The following is a 19610-nucleotide window of genomic DNA, read 5'->3' as shown; positions in this document are numbered from 1 at the left end:
GAAGTTAAAATGGCCGCTTCCCCACGACACACATCTCCTAAATCACCTGACTCTTGGAGACTCTCCTGTCCTTTGCAACAGTTTTTTCTCACAGCACTGACCACTGTCTGAGATGATGGTCTCTTAGTCTCCACATGTATTGACTCTCCCTTGACAACATGCATTAGTTCCATGTGCAGAGCCTATCCTGTCTCTCCTCTGGAGTTTCCACTTCTTGAATAATTCATGGAACCCTGTAAGCCATCCACAAGTGGATGGCCCAGTTCCCATGCATTCATTCAGAAGTTTTCCCAGGATAAATTATTCAGTACAATTTCACTTATTGAAAAAGTAAGTGTGCCTGAGTCGAGGATGGGGAGATTGACATTTCCTGTTAATGTATTTCAGGAGATGAGAACAAACCTGAAGATACCCTGAAAAGACACGTAGCCACGCTGAGAAATACCGATGGGTGTCAGCAAACAATTGCTCTGTTTTCTGGGTTGTGCATGAGCTCCCCTAAAATTTGATATTTGGGCAGTCTGGGTAGAAATTCCAGTGAGTGGCAAAGTCTACCAGCTTTAGGTCTTTTTATTTTGGGAAATATGTATTTCAGATCAACAGTGGGGTGCAAGGCTGCAGAACGCAGTACACAAATGAGTGAAAGCAGATTTCTCCAGTGTGTTCAGCGGAATGAGAAAACCTGAAGCGAGGACAGATCAACAGGGGAAGGGGCAGGAAAGCTGAAGCTACACCGGTGTGACCAAACATTTCGCCAGATGGGACAATTTGGGGGAAATTATAAAGTTCTCGATTTCAACTTGGAAAAACAATAAGTTTGGCTCTAGCCTTCACTCATCACTTCCAAGTCCGTCACCTCAGGGATTTTCTTCAAGCTGTTGCAGGAGCTGTCCAGACAGTTTTGATCAAGAAAGGGGAAAGAAATCTTTAAACAGTTGAATCTTGATCATCATCAAATGTGTGCTGTAACGGTTGCATTGGAGTTGGAGCTCTGCATGTCAGAATGAAGAATACTCAATGCAAAGTTCAAGATAAAATGATGATGACAGATAATCCCTTGTCTAAAATAAACAAGCTCAAGAAAAGAGCACAAGCCGGGTTTTATGTCACAGAAAATAAAACTTCCAGATGAATTACTCTCAATACCCCCCCCCAATAAAATGCTAAAGAGAACCCTGGGGCTCCATTCTTGATTGTGGGGAGTTCTCAAGTGTTTAAATAAATTTCTGACTATTTTCTGTCTCTGACGCTCAAGGGAGGTTTTATTCTGATTGACTGATATGGTGTCAATCACTGGGATTGGTGATTTAACTCACATATGCATTCTCTATGTAAGTAGGTATATACATATTGTGCAAACACGCATGCGGTATGAATGAATGTCATACTTTTGCCTGGCAGATTGAATTTCCATGCCTTGCTCTCCACACTGGAGGACATAGACTTTATCTGATCTCCATGTCCGAGGCTTCCCTTACCTACATTCCTGTAGCTCTCTCCTACTTCCCCTTTAGTTCCATCCTGCTCTCTCTCTCTCTCTCTCTCTCTCTCTCTCTCTCTCTCTCTCTCTCTCTCTCTCTCTCTCTCTCTCTCTCTCTCTCTCTCTCTCTCTCTGCAATTCTTTCTTATCTCCAACTTCTCTAAATCACTTCCTTAAACCTGTTTGTACATGGCAGCTTCGACGGCACATCTTGCAGTCCCCTCACTTGGTTGGTAAAGGCAGGAATGTTAGGATTTTGAGGCCAGCCTAGGCTAACTAGTAAGACCTTATCCCAAAACAAAATAACAAAAACAAATGAGCAAACATACAAGAGACAAAAGTTTTGCAGAGTGTCTGTTTACACTGTGTAAAGATGTGTCACTGTGGTTGGCTTACTACAGACTGAATTTAACAAAGAGCTAGGCAGGAGAGCCTAGGAGGGACTTCTGGGGAGAGAGGGAGGAAGAAAGGTGGGGACACCAGAGAGAATAGGAACAAACCGGATGAGCAGAATGGGAGAAAGGTAAAAGCCTGGTGGTAGAAAGTACATTAAAAAAAAAGGTTAATTTAAGTTATAAGAGCTAGTTGTGAGCAAGCCTAAACTAAAGGCCAAACTTTCACACTTACTAAAAAGTCTCTGTGTTGCTATTTGTGAGCTGGGGGTCGAAAGAAAAATTTGGCTACACAAAAGGGCTGGTTACATAGCTCGTCCTCAGAATGTTTTTCTAGGTTGCACAAGATGGAGTTCTATGCCAGTGCCAACACCAAATAAATAAAGAAGGCTGTAAATTCTTTTTTCAAGTTGAAAAAATATTTGGTTATTTTAAATGTTTCAAGCGGTAATGTGTTTTGCATGAGGCATGGGTTTTAGTGGTGGGCACCGAGCAGTGTTGCTAACAGTGGTCCAAAGCATTTTCTCTGTTATTTACCAATAGGATTATTTCACAGTCTGGGGGACACGCAAGACCTCAGAAAATGATTGTACCTGGTTGAAAGACAGTTTGTCATCTTGGAGTTGTATCAGTGATAAAAGACTCTTTCTTGGGTTCTTCCGTGTCAAGAATGGGCCACAGAAGTTCCTTTTCTTGCCTGCCTTCTTTCTTTCCTTTCTGGTTAAGGTAACTGAATATAGAGTTCTATAAGAGGGCAACCAAAAGTACATTAGGCTTCAACTTCCTGGATACACTTTCTGCTCATGGTAAACTCATCCAGCCGTTCACAATTTAAAAACAGAAAAATAAATTATTCTGTCCTGAAAATTGTGAAACTTATAAATTCATTTGTCAAAACCACAATTTCAATGTTTTCCCCATATGTAATCAAATATTAAGATGCTTAAATAAAATAAATTTGTGCCTTTAGAGCTTAAATAATAATGTTCATATGTATGGGTTTGGGAAGGCAATAGTAATGATTATATTACAATATCCCTATTTTATATTTTCCTTCTCTGGATGAGAACCTAACTTTTCTATAATTATTTCCATATCTAAATCATCCTCCATAGAACAGAGAACCATTCCAAGCTTCTTGTTTTGAATAACCATAGTAGCTAGCCAGTGCTATTCAGAGTTTTGTTTAGCAATAAAAATGAATGAGTTTTCTACATCATGTAATGTTATTTGAAATGTTTTTCATATGTTACTTGACTAAAGTTTTATGTAAAGTTTGTTCTGAAATTACATATGGACTTTTGTTGGGACAATGTAAGCAATTTTGGAGGGTGGGAATTCTGCTGATTTATATGGTGCAGTGAGAGGAGCAAGAAATTAGAAATAAAGAAACAAACCAAAAAGCTCCCCAAGAGAAATCATAATCCATCTGTAGAAAACTAGCTTAGGAACCAAGGCAGAAACAACTCCCAAGTGTGGCAGAGAGACTGCGGGGCAAAACTGACTGTGGTTGGACTGCTGTGATGGAACCATCAACTTACACCTCAATTCCTGCAACTCAGTTCGCTATATCCACATTGGCTGGAATGGTTTTCTCTCTTACCTAACAACCCCAGCTATAGACATACACACGTACGCATATGTTTGCACACCCACACACACACACATGCATGTAGGTGCACCACACTCACCACTCTTCAACTCTTGTCTCTATATCATTTCCTCCGATTTAAGCTTTCCTTGACCTACAAAATGCACACATTTCAGTCAAATATGGAATCTTTCTACACCCCTAAATTCTTTTTTATTTTCTGCTGCTAGCACACCTCTACTTGGAATAAAATTTCATGCACTGGTTTCGCATAGGACTTAAACATTTCATGGACAGACTGTCTTGTCCGTTAGTTTTGTGTGATATAAAACAATCCCACTAAGCAAGTCGGGGGTCTGCTGGATTACTTCCTCGACACTCATCAACCCCATGGTCCACAGTTCCATCCCATCGTCACTTTCTGGTGATTGCTTTTCTCAATCTCTCTCAAATCTTCAAGTGACTGCATTTCTTTCCGTCTCTGTTGCCTCATCCCTCATGGCAGCCACTGTGCCCTTCAGCTGCAGTGGCTGACATGGCTTGCTGGCGGGATGTTTTTGCTCAAGGGTGCCATTTTCAGCTCCACTCTCAATCCAGTGGCAGAGGTTTTTCTCACTGAAAAATCAGCCATACAGAACCTTCCTCTTACCAGGGTGATTCTTGTCACTTCCAACTAAAGAGACTTTAATTTGGCTCCTTGAATTTTTCATGCTTATTCTCCCTCAGATCCCTCTTCTAGATTTTTCTCTTTTTATTAGAATTCTCTTTCTCTCGTGGAATCACCTGGGATCACATGCCTAGACTCTAAAACCAAGAGCTTCTAATATGGCTTGTGTATCACATTTAGTTGTCGAAGGCACAGCATGCTTCTATTTAATATCCCATCTTTCATTCGCATTGAGTAATGAAAATGTCTCAGTATGGTAGTCCCGGGAAGGTCACTGGCTTATGAAAATGTCAATATGACCTCAGGGGAATGCTTTTAAATACAGTATCTGATTGGGTTTCAGAATAAGGGTTATGTAAACTGGCTTCTCTTGGTAGCATTTGGGAACGTACACAAACTAACTCCTGTTGCTTGGTTGAATATTCCTTAGAATTCCATCTCCTTTGTAAGAAGATGATGCATTAAAAATGACCCCAGCCATTCATCTAATGAAACAGTTCATGCAATTTAAATTTTAGAAATAGATTTGTTTGTGTGTGCCTGTACACTTGGGTGTGTATGTGCTACAATGCGTGTGGAGATGAGAGGACAGTCTTGTGGAGTTGATTCTCTCCTTCCAGCCTTTTGTAGGCCCCAGGGATCCTTCTCAGATTGCCAGGCTTGTACGGAAGGCATCTTAGCTGCTAAGCCATCCCATCCATGCCATAGTATGATTTTTTAAAAAAAGGAACCATTCCTGGTGTTGTTAAAATAGGCACTAGAGAATCCCAGACTTCTGTGTCTGCAGTTTATACTTTGGGAGATCAGTGTCCAAGATGGACTTGTCCTCTGGGAGATTTTCTTTAATTCTACCCCACCCAGATACACCCATGCTATGAGGTGAGCAGACACAAAAGTATATTCATTTAGCAAGTGCATGCAGAAACACATCAATCTATTGTCTAGATATTCTGTTACTTCGATATTCCATGTGTTCTGACTGTTCATAGTATCCACACTTCCTCCTCCTTCCAGCTTTCTCGGCCTCTTCATTCTCAGCTGACTACTTTGCTTTTTATTGCATTGATAAAAATCTGAAGACAAAGTAAAGAAAAAGGTCATTTTTTTTTTCCTGCAACCCATAATGTATCAGCCACTTGCCGCTATTTTTTGTTTTGTTTTGTTTCGTTTTTTTAAGTCCTCTTTCCAGCTAGGACTGAGAAGGAGCAGTTTTCCTTCATGATCCTCCAAGGTTAGACTTTCTATTTATTTTAGAACCCCACGTATTCCTATCTACGTGTATCACCCTCTCTTTCGGTCAGTATTGTTCTGGTACATTCCCTCTGGTAATTTTCCATCATATTGCAACCATGCTATGGTAATCATGTTTGATTATTACATTTCCCTGGCCCCACTTCAAACTTCTCGTGCTTGCTCTATTCCTGTTATCTTCTCCCAATCATTTCTTGACATATTCCCTTGAAACTACTTTTTTAAAACAAATACATAACTTTCAGTTAGCAAAGCCAATCTTTTCATTCCACATCACATTTGTTGTCGACATCTCGACTTTCACCTAACAGGACACTCAATACCTTATGCACTCCCCTTTATGCCTGAGTTAGTTAGGGTTTTTATTCCTGTGAAGAGACACCATGACCACAGCAACTCCGAAAAGTACTTCATTGGGTGGCTCACTTACAGCTCAGAGGTTCAGTCCATTTCATCATGGTGGGACAGGGCAGCATGCACGCACTTGGTACTGGAAAAGGAGCTGAGAGTCCTACATCTTACAGGCAGCAGGAAGTGGTCTGTCTCACTGGGCATGACTTGGGCATTTATGAGACCTGCCTCCACAGTGCAGCAACCCACTTCCTCCAATAAGACCACACCTACTCCAACAATGCCACATCTCCTAATAGTGTCGCCTCTTTGGGGGTCATTTTCTCTCAAACCGCCAAAGCACCCAATACCTTTTCAGAGGTTGCTATGGTACTCAGTTTCAATCTATATATCATCTCTTTTCTGCTCTGTCTCTGTCTCTGTCTGTCTCTCTCTGTCTGTCTCTGTCTCTCTGTCTCTGTCTCTCTGTCTCTGTCTCTGTCTCTCTGTCTCTGTCTCTCTCTCTCTCTCTCTCTCTCTCTTTCTCTCTCTCTTGTTTTGGTCTACACTTGCCCCAAAAGTAAGTTATTATCTTAAAGCTCATCTACACGCGATTTCCACACTTAATCCCAGGCATCTTGCACAAGGACTGAGTCTGTCTGACAGCCTATTAAACATTCATTTGGAGGTCAAATAAGCTTCTCAAATTTCTCATATCTGGATTCAACCCTTGATAGTTCCACCAAGGCATGCTCCTTTTCCACTGTTCCCAGCCTCTGTCCAGTTGCTCTGGGGGCTAAGGTCAAACTTTTATTTCTCTTTCACACTGCTCATCTGATCCAGAATGAGATCCTGCTAACTGAAATGTAAAATCCAGCTCTGCCCATCTCTCACTCTTGACTGCTCCTATTCAGTTAAGCTGTTTTTCTTTCTTTGGACAGTAGTAAGAGGTCCCTGCCTTATCCCCTTGGCTTCTGTTCTGGCTTGGTGATAGTCCATTCTTTATCCAAAAGCTCAACTTATCCTTTAAAAACACCATAATTCAAATAATCCTGCTTCCTACCCAAAACTCCCCCCCTTTTTTTTTTTTAGTATAAAACCCAAATCTCAACCCTGACTATTAAAGTACCATATAATTTAATGCTGGTCAGCACACTGAAAGACACAATACCAGGTTATAATATTAAATGTTTACATTCTGAAAGATCAAGATCCATAAGGTTTGCAGTGCCAAAAATCTAAGATCTCTGAAATCACAATCCTGAAAGATTACAGTGCCAAATGTTAAAACCCCCAAACTCTCCAAACCACAATTCCCTCTAAAGGGGAAAAGCAGGAAGGAAAGTCAAGTTCTAGGAAAAGATTTGCATGGTTTGGCTGTACACAGAATGGCTGCATCATGTCAGGCAGAACAAATGCATGGAAGCCTGCTAAGGCATTATTTTGAGTGTGTTTCCAGAGAAGAGTACTGTATCCAAATGGCCTGAGGCTTTTAGAAAGACTTTAGAAGGTTCTGGTTCACTTTATGTATTTTTGCTCTTTTGACTCCATGAAATTGCATTAGCACAATGTTGACTTAGTTTTTATGCATTGTGAATGTACTTAAAAAGTCTCTGTTTCCTCAGTAGATGAAGAGATGTCCTTTGTACGTTTGCATTTGGGAAACATAAAATGTCTACAAATCTCAACTCTTTTGGTAACTGTGCGTTCAGTGATGACCCATTGAGGGGCTATTTTTAACTTTGAGAATTTAAGCTTGGACGTGCATACAATGTACTTTGTTCAAATGCACTCCCCTGCACCTCCTCCCAGATCTACTGCCCACCAAAACTTTCTTCCAACTCCAGGTACTGTGTGTTTGTTTGCTTGCTTGCTTGCTTGCTTGTTTGAGCCAATGAGTTCAGTTGGCTCAGGAACAAACTGTGAAAAGGGAATGGGAAGACTGTAGGATCCCAAGGTGATGGAGAACTACTGGGAAACCATGGTTTCCATGAAGTCTTTGATAGTTCTTATGAAACACTTTGCTTTAGAACGTCCATCACAGTATCTCAGATGACTGCAGTTAAAAGGCTGGCTGCACACAGTACCAACCTTTGTAAGATACATTTATACTTTTCCTTTTTAGATCTATATCTTTTTTAAATGTGTGTGTGTGTGTGTGTGTGTGTGTGTGTGTGTGCTGTGTATATGTGAATAAATACACACAGAGGACATGGGCCTTCAAAATCATGCGGCTTAGGGATCATAACTCAATCTTACCCCAGTGTCTCTCTGACCTAATTTTCTCCTCTTTCTCTGCACTCTCTTCTCTCCAAGTACAGGCCTTTCTCTATTGCCCACATACATTCACCTCCAGATTTTACCCTGGACAACACTCTTAAACACCTCTCTCTCACAGGCTTCACTAAGCTGAGACCTATTCTGGAGTATCATCCCTCAATGAAGGCTTGTTGACCACTTGAGTTAAGCAAATTAATAGCCTCCATGTGTCTCCAAACCTACAGATAAGTTATGAGTAAACAACAATAAAGGAGAGATGTGTCTGCAGTACAATTGAGATGTTCGTCACCTGACCTGAAGACAGGCAGGGGCTCCTGCTTATTAATGTGCCCTGATGTAATAACAGGAGTTCTGCAAAGCAGAAAGGGAGACCCAGAAGAGAGCCATGGAGAATCATGTGGTCAACACTGTGAGCTTTAAAAATGGAAAGGGCCACCAGCCAGAGCATGGGGCAGTCTGCAGCCTGGGAAAGTCAAGGAAGCAGCATTTCCCAAGAGCTTCCAGAAGGACCAGGGCTGTGCCAAGACCTTGATTTTAGCTCAGGGAGACCAATTTTAGACTTGGCTTTTGAGAGCAACACAGCAATCAATGCGTGCTGTTTAAAACCCCTCAGGTGCGTGCTAATTTTCTGTAGCACTAAGGGAAAACTGATGATGCACCCTGTCTGAAAGAAATGTTCGTGCACATATACACAGACGCTCCTCTCTCAGCTGAAATGGAACCACAGTCTGGCCATTAGGATTTTCCCTTACTAGACCTGATGGATGGAGGATATAGCATGGGTTATATAGAGTCCTGGAGTAAACATATTACTGCAGTAATGCTGTGTGTCCTTTTCTCTGGTCTCCATGTGTCCAGATTGTAGATCGATAAAGAAGCTTTGGCAGTATCATATAAGAGTCTGTGCCCATACATCAAATACCCGAGATAAACAAAAATCAGCCTGAAATTGCTAGGTAAATGCTGAAGAGTGCAATTGCTCTCATTTGATATAGAGTATTATGGCTGAAGTGAGAACTCAGCTTGGTGACTCTTGATGGAGGGTCCCGCACTGATCTTTGACAAGCTGGGGAACTGCAGGTTAGGACATCTCGGTGAATAGACGCAATCTTACTCAACATGTTTTCATTCACAGCTCTCGTAACTAGTACGTTCATCATAGTAACCTGTATTTACAAAAATAATCCGAAGGGCAAAGGATCGCTTTCGGCAGGGTCGACAGACCTTTGCGATGCTACACATAGCATCAGAGATCCCAGTTCTGGCCTTTCTGCATGGCTGAGATTGAAGTGCAGTCCCCCCAGACTGTCTGGTGACATTCATCTGCCATCTTCCCATCTGCATTTCATAACAGGGCAGGACTGCTGTGAGAGGCAGAGTGTTTTGAGTATAATCCACCTATCAGCGAATCGGCTTGCTTGCCTATCTCAGATCTTACAGCATGGCCTACAACTGACATTACTTCTAATCTATTTTAGAATTCGTTATATAGATACACCTCATGTGCAGATACATATGTTTTTGGTAAGTATGCACTTAAATTGAATTTTGAAAAATGGGACATTTTCATTAAATGTACTAAACATGTTTCTTGCCTTAAAGATGAATGGATGCTTCTGATGAAATCGTCACTAGCTTTCTATATATCTTCCACAAAGATCTGCATGTGTAGCCAGACAGTACCAGGTGAGCGCACCTATGCAGACACCTCCACGGTGTTGGCCATGATCCTCATCCCTCATCATGGATGCAGGAATCTGCACAGGGCTCCAAGTGCACGTCTCAGCCAATCAGCTTGAATGTCAAAGAGCCGTTTTCTTCTTTCAGAATAATTTCAAGACGATTTTCAACGTTTCTCTTAGAATGCTGCATCTGTTGCCTGGAGTATTCTTGCCAAGATCCTGGAAGCCTGTCCCCTCACACAGACTTCCAGCTTCTTGAAAGAATTTTGCAGATTAAGCAACAGGCGCCTAGTGTTCATACTACCCAACTGGCCGTGCAGCAGGTCTGTTTTCCATTTCTAGTTGGAGTTTCAAGGGCTTCCTCTTTCTAATTACTTCCTCCCTCTCCCTTGGTTGCTAAGCACCGTGGGGGCCGCTGTCTCCTCCCTTCTCCTATCAGGTCTCAGTGGTGTTTGTTGTGGGGAAGTCTAACCCAATGGAGATTCTTTTAGGACTGGGTGGTAGGTGTCTTTATGAGGCCAGCATATTTGGACATGGTAGCCTCAGGGATTGTTTACAGGAAAAGTAGAGGGTCAGCTGAATAAGTCTTGGTCAGTCAAGATGAGCATATGGCTAGTAATATTTCTGCATATGCATACATATACCTCTTACCTTCCATATGTTAACATATATATTTCTGCATATATAAATTCATCTATGTATATTTGTGATTAGTACAACCTCTCTTATTTATTTATTTAGTGATGGAACTCAAACTCAAGGCCTCATCCATACCAAGAAATCATTCTGTCAATCAGATTCAGCCCTCATCCCGTTATCATTCCTTATCCGCATCAGTTTTCGGTGCTGGGGATTGATTCTGACTTCCCACATACTAGGCAAACATTCTACCACTAAGTGATAGCTCCACTTAAAGATGGGTCTCAGTTGTCCAAACTGGAATTGGACTCACTCATTAGCCTATACAGGCCATGAATTGTCAACATTCTGACCGCGGGCTTCCACGTAGCTGAGATCACAGGTCTGTATGGGCACTGCTAGCCCCCTTGTGGATGTTCAAAGGCGAAGGTTATCACTAAGTCCCCTCCCCCGTCCTTTCAACTGAGCTCCCTGGAGTGCGGCTTTCGGCTCTTCCTGAACCATCACATCCATGTTCTTCCTTCTGTCATTAGCTTGGGTAGCTCTGACCTATATTTTCCTTTTCCTTTGTTGCTGAAGAAAACATGATCTTCCCCCGCCCCGGGGATGGGTGCCAGGAGCGGGAGAGGCTGGAAAAGCGAGGCTCCTGTCACCCACATGTTCCCACCTCACACATGAGGAAAGTGGCGGCGCAGCCCACGCTATCACAAAACAAGCCAGTCCCAGCGCCACAGCCAGATGCTGAGAGCGGCCGTGTTCTGGGCCCAGGCAACACAAACGAAAACAGATCCCACAAAACAAGGAATTTCATGTTCCAAGCCCAACCCTGGCAAAAAAAACAAAAACAAAAACAAAACAAAACAAAAAAAAAAAACCCTCACAGTTCTGAAACTTTGAAATGCCCTAATTGAATTACCTAATATTTTGGTTTTTTATTATTTTCCTCTCTTTTCCACAAAGACACTACATTGAGGCAAATTCTGGAGGTCTTTCTCAGTTGGCTTAAATCAGCAGCACCTCCTACCTCTTCCTGTTCTTTCTCTCACGTGGGTTTCCAACTCTGAGTGGATCCCAGCTGTCTAACTCTGCACTCACTACTGCTGTAACCATTGGGACCAAAAATTCACACATGCCGTTCGCTTTCTCTTCCAAGTCTGTCACTCGAGAATCAAAAACTGTCAAATATTTTTGGGCTGGTGCTTGGTTACAGTGGTCAACCATTTACTCTTTCGCGATCCATGGCTGAAAATGCCTAGTTCATTCATCCCATCCTTTACCAGAAGGACTGTATTCTACTGATCCTTATGTCATCCACACATTGCTGTGGAAAGTGGAGGGGAAAGAAGAAATGAGCCTTGGAGCGTCACATGCATGCGGCAGATGTGAGGTTTTAAGCTTTGTATGACAGGGGCACAATTCAGAGGCAAAAGGGAAAGAAATTGATTCAGCAGCTAGGAGGAATTCCACCACACTGAAGTGTGAGGGTAAGACAGAAGGGGGAAGAGAGAAGTGCATCTTGGGAACTACTTGATTTTGTACAGAGCAGAAAAATTATCTGCTCTCTACACCTCCCCCATCACCATATGCTGCCTTTAAAATCCCTCCTTCTTGACTTGAAAGGACCAGAATTTGACGGTATTCATGCGTTTGAAGTCCTGGACTATCGGAAACTTCCTCTTGTTTTGTATTTATCACTTGATGTAGCAAAAAATGAAATCCAAGATGATTGATAAGGTAAAAATAAGTGAAAAGCACTAAGCTAACAGGTAACTTTTGAAAGGAGGCAGTTAGTTCGTCTTAAAGACATTAAGGTAAGTTCTAAGACTAGATGACATGGCTAGCTACTTCAGTGTCTAACCTGAGAACACTTGGTTACAGAAGCAAAACAGGAAAATGGTGAACATCCCAAGGCTAGGACAAGTTGAAACAACTTCGTTGAATAAGCAGATTTTTTTGGGTGTTCTTGGCATACAATGAGGAAACAGGCAGAGTGAAAGACATGAATAGTAGGTAGCGCCACAGAGGAATACTGACAACGTAGTGCACACATATGCCTGACATTTTCTACACTGTTCCATGGATGCCACCTTGCTCGTGTCTCCAAGTCACAGCCCCTATTTTCTCAAGAAAAGGCATTGTCTTCCTTTTCCCAGGGAAACTCTGGAGATAACCCATTAAGGACTCTGAGCAAAGATTCAGTGGGAACTTAAATAAACCAGGGACATTACAACTCATAATTTCCACCAAGAACATGCCTCCTTCTAAGCCTTTGGTTCCTCCAAAACTCTTGCCAAAATTGCCACTTTGTTTAGCCTCTTGGAGGAAGAAGACATTTCCATTGGCATTTGCAGATCCACCTGTGTTAGGCAGGTGAGGGTTGGGCAAGAGTAAAGGGAGGGAAGGTGCATAGTGCTTCTTGGACTCAACAGACCCAGTCATGACCCTGTACTTGCACTCCAAGAAAACCAGCTTTCTCCCATTTCTGGAACGAGTTCAGGAAACAGCCTATGGCTGCTACTGTGTCATCATATGGTCTCAGCTATAGTTTCGCGGTTGGTTTCTTGATTCACAAAATGAGTTTTACACAGTTGTTTTGTGTGAGAGATTAGGAGCCATGAACAGGAGCATAAAGGAGCTGCTATATAGTAGTCACCACTCGAGTTCATGCATCTACAATGTTGACTATGAGACCAGAGTTGACGATGCCTGTTGCCACCTTCATCAAGTTCATGCATCTACAATACTGACTGTGAGAACCCAGAGTTGGTGAAGCCTGTGGCCACCTTTCAGCCGGATTCTAATATCCCTGTCTGCTCACAAAGTCCATACTCAAGGAGAAAGCAACTTTGAGGGTTTCTGCTGTCCCTTCTTTGCTTTCACGTCTTTGCATCAGCTTACAGTTACTGTCAATTCCAATCTCCTGGGCCATCTAAATAGAATAACTGGACAGATTGGCTATGAAGAAACAGCACCCACTCAGGAATATACACCCCATCTCTGGGCTTCTGGCTCCCCTCCCAGATCGCCTCCTTTCTAAAACAGCAATGACAAAAAACCAAAACAAACCAAACATGCAAACAAACAAAAACCTGTTTCTGGACTCACAGTACCCCCTCTTGGCTGACACGGGGATTTTTTTTTCTTTCCCAGAGATTTCTACCTTATATTTCAGTGAAACTTCTCTCTCACATAGGCCATTGAAGCATTAATTCCAGTCTGATCCCTTCATTTCTCTCAAAGTCTGTGCAGCCTTTTTACTCCACTGCTTTTGAAAAAATAATCTTCTTGGAGCTGAGGAGATAAAACACGAGTGCGCGTGCACACACACACACACACACACAATCTTGTGTAGTTATTTCAGGAATATCCATTTCTTTTCCCTTCCATCCTTCCCCTTTGTTCCATTTATGAGTTCTCAAATTACTGTGACTGTGGCTGAGAAGTGTAGTACATGCTGCTCTCTATGGGGAAAAACCTCTATCCATCTAGAGGCGGAGGGTGTAGCTCAGTAGCACACAGTATGTGCATGGTATGGGGCTTGATTACTAACACTCCACATAAACACAAAACAGAAATCCTGTATACATTTTCAAAACATAACCACAATGCCTGAGTGCTGAGACACCCTGCTATGTTTTCAGAACCATACAAAGAAGCTACGGACCACTTCAACATTCTCCGAGTAACAAAGGTCTTTCCTTGATAGTATTTTCCTATGTGTGTAATTGCCAAAATTGTCCTCACTTCTCCCCTTCTGCTCTGCTGCAATATAAATCGAGCTACACTATGGGCTAAGTGCATTCCTGTGGGCCATTCTGGAAACCCAAACACAAGCTTTCTGCACGAGGCTGCTAACGAAAAGTGAACTCAAAGCCCCAAACAATTGCTTTAGAGTGAATGTTGGAAAATATTAACTACTGCAACTTAACATGGAAAGTTTTGGCTGGAAAAAGTCAGTTTGATGCCTGGATTCTGTGGCTTTTATCTGTTAAATTATGACACTAGCTGAGATTAGCACTTACAAAGATACGCAGGTATAGCTTATCTGGGCAGACATCAATTTTTCTTCTAGAAAATTAAAAGAAAACATTAACTACATCCTGATTTCATACATTATGAAATGTCCTAGAAAGTTATTAAATTCAGTTGTATTCAATAACTTTCTACTTTACCACTTGGAAAAAAAGACCAACCATTTCAAATTGAAATGCTTCTTTTCTTGAATGCAAATTCAAAGAGCATAATGATATGTATCTTTATGTGTCAAGATTTGGATTTAAATTTCCTTTTAAAACTATAGATTAGTGGCTGGAGAAATGGCTGAAAGGTTGGCTGCTTGCTATCCTTCCAGAGGACCTGAGTGAAATTCTTAGCACCCACATCATTTGCCTCACAACACTCATGAGTCCAGACACCTTCTTCTGGCCTGTATGGGCACCCATACACATGCAACATACACAAGAAGATGCACACAGAGATAAGTAAAAATAAATCTTTAAAAATATAATTATTTTTGTGAGGGGGGAAATGGGAGGCTGGGAGGAGGCAGAAATTTTTTTCAAAAAATATATAATTATTTTTAATATAATCATATAATTAAAATGGCATTGATTTCATGCTCATATGATCAAGTCTTAGATTAACTCTCTGTGTATTCATGTGTGTATGGTATATGCCTGTGTGCATACGTGTGTGCTGATGTGTTTACCCAGGTTCCATGTGTGGAAGCCGAAATTTGAGGTTCTATCCTCCCCAGTCCCTTTCTGCCTTATTGCTGGAGGCAAGGACTCTCACGGAAGCTGGAACTCACAGTTTTAGCTAAGAACAGCTCATCAGGAAACACCTGACATCTTCCTGCCTGCCACCCACCCAAGCACTGAGGTCCCAGGCTCACCCTAGGTGTTCAGCTTTGACATGGTGCTGTGGATCGCAACTCAGGCCCTCATCCATGTGCAGGAAGCACCCTACCCACCAAGCCATCTCCCCAGCCCCAGAAGTTTGGTCTTAAACTAAAGATCAGGAAGGAACTCAAACTTTATTGCTTTATTCACAAGAGGATCCAATTTTCCAGCTGCTAAACTTAAGTGTAAAAAACAAAAGCTTATAAACCTGGCATCAAATGACTGAATTATTTAAAAGAATAACAAACAAGATATTGTGACCCTAGATGGGCATGGAAATACCATTTCAAAAATGCTTTTATAAAACATTTTCCTAATTGGGTCATAATTCAAGGTAAGGCTTGTTTAATTTTTTCTTTAAAGTTGTTCTCATGTTCATAGCCCGCGAATTACTTCCCTATCAACCTAAATGATACAAATTCAAGTCACAAGTACATACCACCCAATCAACTTCATCAAAATTCGGTGAAAATGGACATTCTATATAAATTCTAGATGCACGACATCTAAAATAGCAAAAAAAAAAAAAACCCATGGGGGAGGGGGAGTGAAATGGGAGGCGGTGGCGGGGAAGAGACAGAAATCTTTAATAAATAAATAAAAAAAGTCAGAAAGAAAAAAAATAAAACACAAGGAAAGCAAGAATGATGTCATAAAATAGCTGTGCTATGTACAAGGTATGTTAAACAACTGCCCATCAAACCTTGCCAAACCCTGTCATTTGATCTGACATATTTGCATTTTTGAAAAGAGATATTTATTCTCTGATAATACATATCATTTGAATGCTAACGTTTGGGCGGTACAAGCTAAAACACTGATGATAATGTTTTCAAAACATTACTTTTAAATTATTTTCTTAGGACCCAAAGAGAAAACAGCAGACGAAACACAACCAGACTGAATTGTTTAAAATGTATTTTCCTTTTAATTAAATAAGAAACATCTGTCTGGGGATTTTAGAAATGAATGTAATCCATCCACACTCTGCCTGTAGTATTTTGCATTCAGTGACCAATATTTTGAAAGAAAATTCTCTCTGTAAAGAATTAGAACGGCAAGCACCCCAGGTTGCAGTCTGGATCTACTGCAGGGGAAGTCTTGCCTCTGGACTCGGTTACTAGAGAACTACAAATGCTCCGAAGCCAGCCTTTTTCCAAATCTGTATTTGAGGAACACACCGATTCTCTCTACAGTCAAGGTGAGGTGGTAATTCTGGCTGTCCTTGAACTCACAGAGACCCACCTGCCTCTGCCAACTAAGTGCTAGGAATAAAGGCGTGCGCCACCACGTCCCACAAGGTCATGCATCTTCCTATTCCTCGCAAACATCCACTCCCCGTTAATGCTCACCTCTGAACAGCGGGGAAATAGAAGTTACCAGATTCTCCCAAACACTTGGATTTACGTTAGTAGGGCAAAGAGAATGCAAAGTTGCCACGGGAATGGCTCAGGTTCTTTTTTAACCAGGGGTCACGGTGCGGAATACCATCACTTACTGGTGGTGTCAAACGGTATCTGCTTGCATTGTGCAGATCCCTCTGCGGGCCAGGGACAGTAGTAGACAGCTCCCCCTTCCACGATATCCGGCTGGCTAGTGTTGGCTTTGGGCGCCCCCACCAAGACGCTGGCTCTATGAAAGGGTTTGAGAAAGTCACTTCGCAGGGACCTGTGCGCACAAAATTCAGTCCATAGCAGCGTACTCACTAGACTGCCACAGGGAGCAAAAGCAGATGTACCATGGAAAGACTATCAACCTTGATTTTCTTTTTGGAAGACTATGAGCATCAAAAACCTGGTTTTGGGAGAGGCTGCCAATGTTTCTGAATATCTAGGTGGATATTCTAATGTCTAGGTGGAGGTAGGTGGAGATTGGTGGGGGAAAGCAGAGGTCAGATCCCAATTGCCTGCAACCTAAGGCACTGGCATCCTGACCTTAGCTGATACGAGCTCGGTAGAAACAGACTGTATCGTCGTCTTTATTTTTAAAATCAGTCTGTCCGTTTCCATCCTCTGCTTTGTATGATGCTCCTGTCTTTGAGTCCTGACTTCTACACAAGTGGTGTGTCTTCAAGGTTCCCAGGGCTCATCTATCTAGCATGAGCCATGAAAGAAAAGAAATTGGTAGGAAATCCGACCCCGAGTAGGCAGTTGGCTAGAATCTCAGACTCTCTTTCCTCTAGGCTGCGGGGACAGGCGAGGAGGAACTGGTACAGGACCCAGGAGCAAGCGCGCCACTAACCCAACCCAGAAACTTACGTGCGCACATCAGGTATGTAGAAGTCCAGTGAATAGCCGAAGTAGCTGCCCTCGGGGCCAGTGTACACCGTGAGCTTGTCCACATCCAAATTGAACGCCAGCGTCGTGGGGGACCACAGCATCCCCAGCGCGGCCGAGACGCAACAGAGACACGCGAACGGAGGCGCCCGGTTCCCCCGGGGACCGCGGTGGGTTCCTGCAGACATCGCCCTCCGCCCCGAATGCTGTTCACCCGGGATCGGGAGCCGTGGAGTCCGGAGGAGAAGGCCTGATGGTCCCCGGAGGCCGGTGTCCCCGGTTGGTGAGCTCGGCGCGTCCACAGTGACAGCCCGTGTCCTGTGCGGCCGGCGATCCCGTGGCTCTGGGCTTACAGCAGCGGATCCCGCGCTCGACTTTCTCCAGTCTAGGGCCGGCGCGCTCTCGGCGCCCTCCAGTGGCTGGTTCCCAAGCTGCGAGCTGGAGCCTGCGCTCCAGGACGGCGGCAATGGCCAGATGGCTTTGGTGAAGACTGCAGGGTTTCTACAACAGTTGCTATTTTAAAGGCCATCTAAATTTCAAGCCATTATTTTGGAGAAGCAGTGTTCCAAAAGGGACTAAAGTATACTCTTTTCCCACAGTTGCGCGGCTCCGATGCAAAAGTGTCTCCCACCTCCAGATAACAGTGATTATCTGGGCACCACCTCTACCCTTGAGGGACTTTTAGGGACAGTGATTTTCTTCCTCTGTGAATGGAAGTTGAAATTTCAATGTAACGCCCCTCTTCCTCTCCTACTCTGATGACATAGTAGTAAAGAAATCTTGTAGGTTTTCTTCAATCTTTCTCAAAGCCATCTCGGGTACATTGTATGATTTGGTAGCAAAGCCCGATCCTGTGAGGTTGTGATGAAGAACAGCAAGGTCAGAAATATCGCGGTTTACGAAAGCAGGGTTTGGGGGAAAGTTGGAATCAACAGGAACTCTACCCCACAAGTATTAATTGTTGATCTTTTGCGGAACCTGAAGGTGGAGGAAGGAGAAGAGAAATGTGATATCAACGACTTTGAGGACCTAGGTGGACGATAAAACAGCATGGCGCTGAGGTAACAGAATTTCAGCGCAGGGAAAGAAGTGTAGGATGTGACACAAACCTGGAACTCCAACATCTGGAGGCAGCTGCCGTGTGGGGATCTAAAGTTTGAGGACAGCCTGGGCTAATCTAACAAGCTCAAGGCCTGCCTGAGACATTGTTAAAACCAACAGAAATCAAACATATATATGCTGAAGAGGCAAGCAGTTTCTGGTTGTTTTCAGGAGATCTGGAAACAAATGTAAATGTAGGCAGGAAATTGAATAGGAAACTTAGGTTTGGACCTCATGGGATGGGAAGATGAAGAAAACTTTGAAGATACTAATCACTTAGTATAAGATTATCATGTACACCTTTGAAGTGAGCAGGAGTAGCTAGTGGGTGATCTGAAAGAGGAATGGATCCTGAGACCAGGGATCTAGGCAAAGGGAGCCAGAGCAAAAACAAAACAGGCAAAGGAGATTCAAATGTTCAGTGGCGTTATCAGAGAGCAGAGATGCGCCAGGAAGTTCCAATGTGGCTAACAGAGCAACAGGGAAGGGCCATAAAAGTTAAGGGAAAGGCCAAAGTTTGGAGGAGGATGAAAGACAAGATAAGGATTCAAGTTGAGTCTAAAGGCACCTACTTAGAGGGAGTGGATGAATAAGATGCCAGTTTGTGCCTGGCCACTCAGGAGGCAGAGGCAGGTGGTTCTCTATGAGTTTGAAGCCAGCCTGTTCTATAGAGTGAATTCCAGGACAGCCAGGGCTATTATACAGAGAAATTTTGTCTTGAAAAACAAAACAAAAGATGACAATGTGTGCAAAATTAGTACCACTCCCCCAGTGGGTGTGGTCATCAGTAGGTTGATACAACTTGGGGAGACTAGACTAGACAAAAATCTCAGCCTACTGAAGAAGTAGGCTTTTTCATCCCTTTTCCATCACAGCCTGCTCAGTAGGATGATTTCAAGTTGGTGTTTCTTCTGTTTCTTTTAAAAAATCAAAATAAGCAAGGTATCACAAGCTTCCTGGCAAAGGATCACATCACCCTTTCTTAACTCTATTGTCCTTTCCCAGATAGAAGGACGAAGG

The 19610-nt window shown here is 42.8% G+C and overlaps 1 protein-coding gene across 2 annotated transcripts in view; it reads right to left on the bottom strand.

Moving 5' to 3' along the window:
- The window catches only part of Itga8 (integrin subunit alpha 8), a 174179-nt gene extending 156332 nt beyond the window's left edge, over window positions 1-17847 (bottom strand). The window contains exons 1-2 of one of the 2 annotated variants that reach the window (XM_050150524.1): window positions 17472-17847; window positions 16712-16881 (exon numbers count right to left, since the gene is read on the bottom strand). In XM_050150524.1, the coding sequence (XP_050006481.1) occupies window positions 16712-16881; window positions 17472-17677 (376 nt within the window). In that variant the 5' untranslated portion in view covers window positions 17678-17847. The remainder of the gene's footprint in view (window positions 1-16711; window positions 16882-17471) is intronic. The other variant, XM_050150525.1, reaches the window with a different exon arrangement.
- Between the last annotated feature and the right edge of the window lie 1763 nt (window positions 17848-19610).

This window comes from Alexandromys fortis, unplaced genomic scaffold (assembly GCF_014885135.2).
Source record: "Alexandromys fortis isolate MF-2015 unplaced genomic scaffold, M_Fortis_MF-2015_v1.1 scaffold_69, whole genome shotgun sequence".
In the NCBI taxonomy this organism is placed as follows: domain Eukaryota; kingdom Metazoa; phylum Chordata; class Mammalia; order Rodentia; family Cricetidae; genus Alexandromys; species Alexandromys fortis.
Note: the sequence above shows the minus strand (reverse complement) of the source record. Positions and strands in the feature narration are given on the sequence as shown.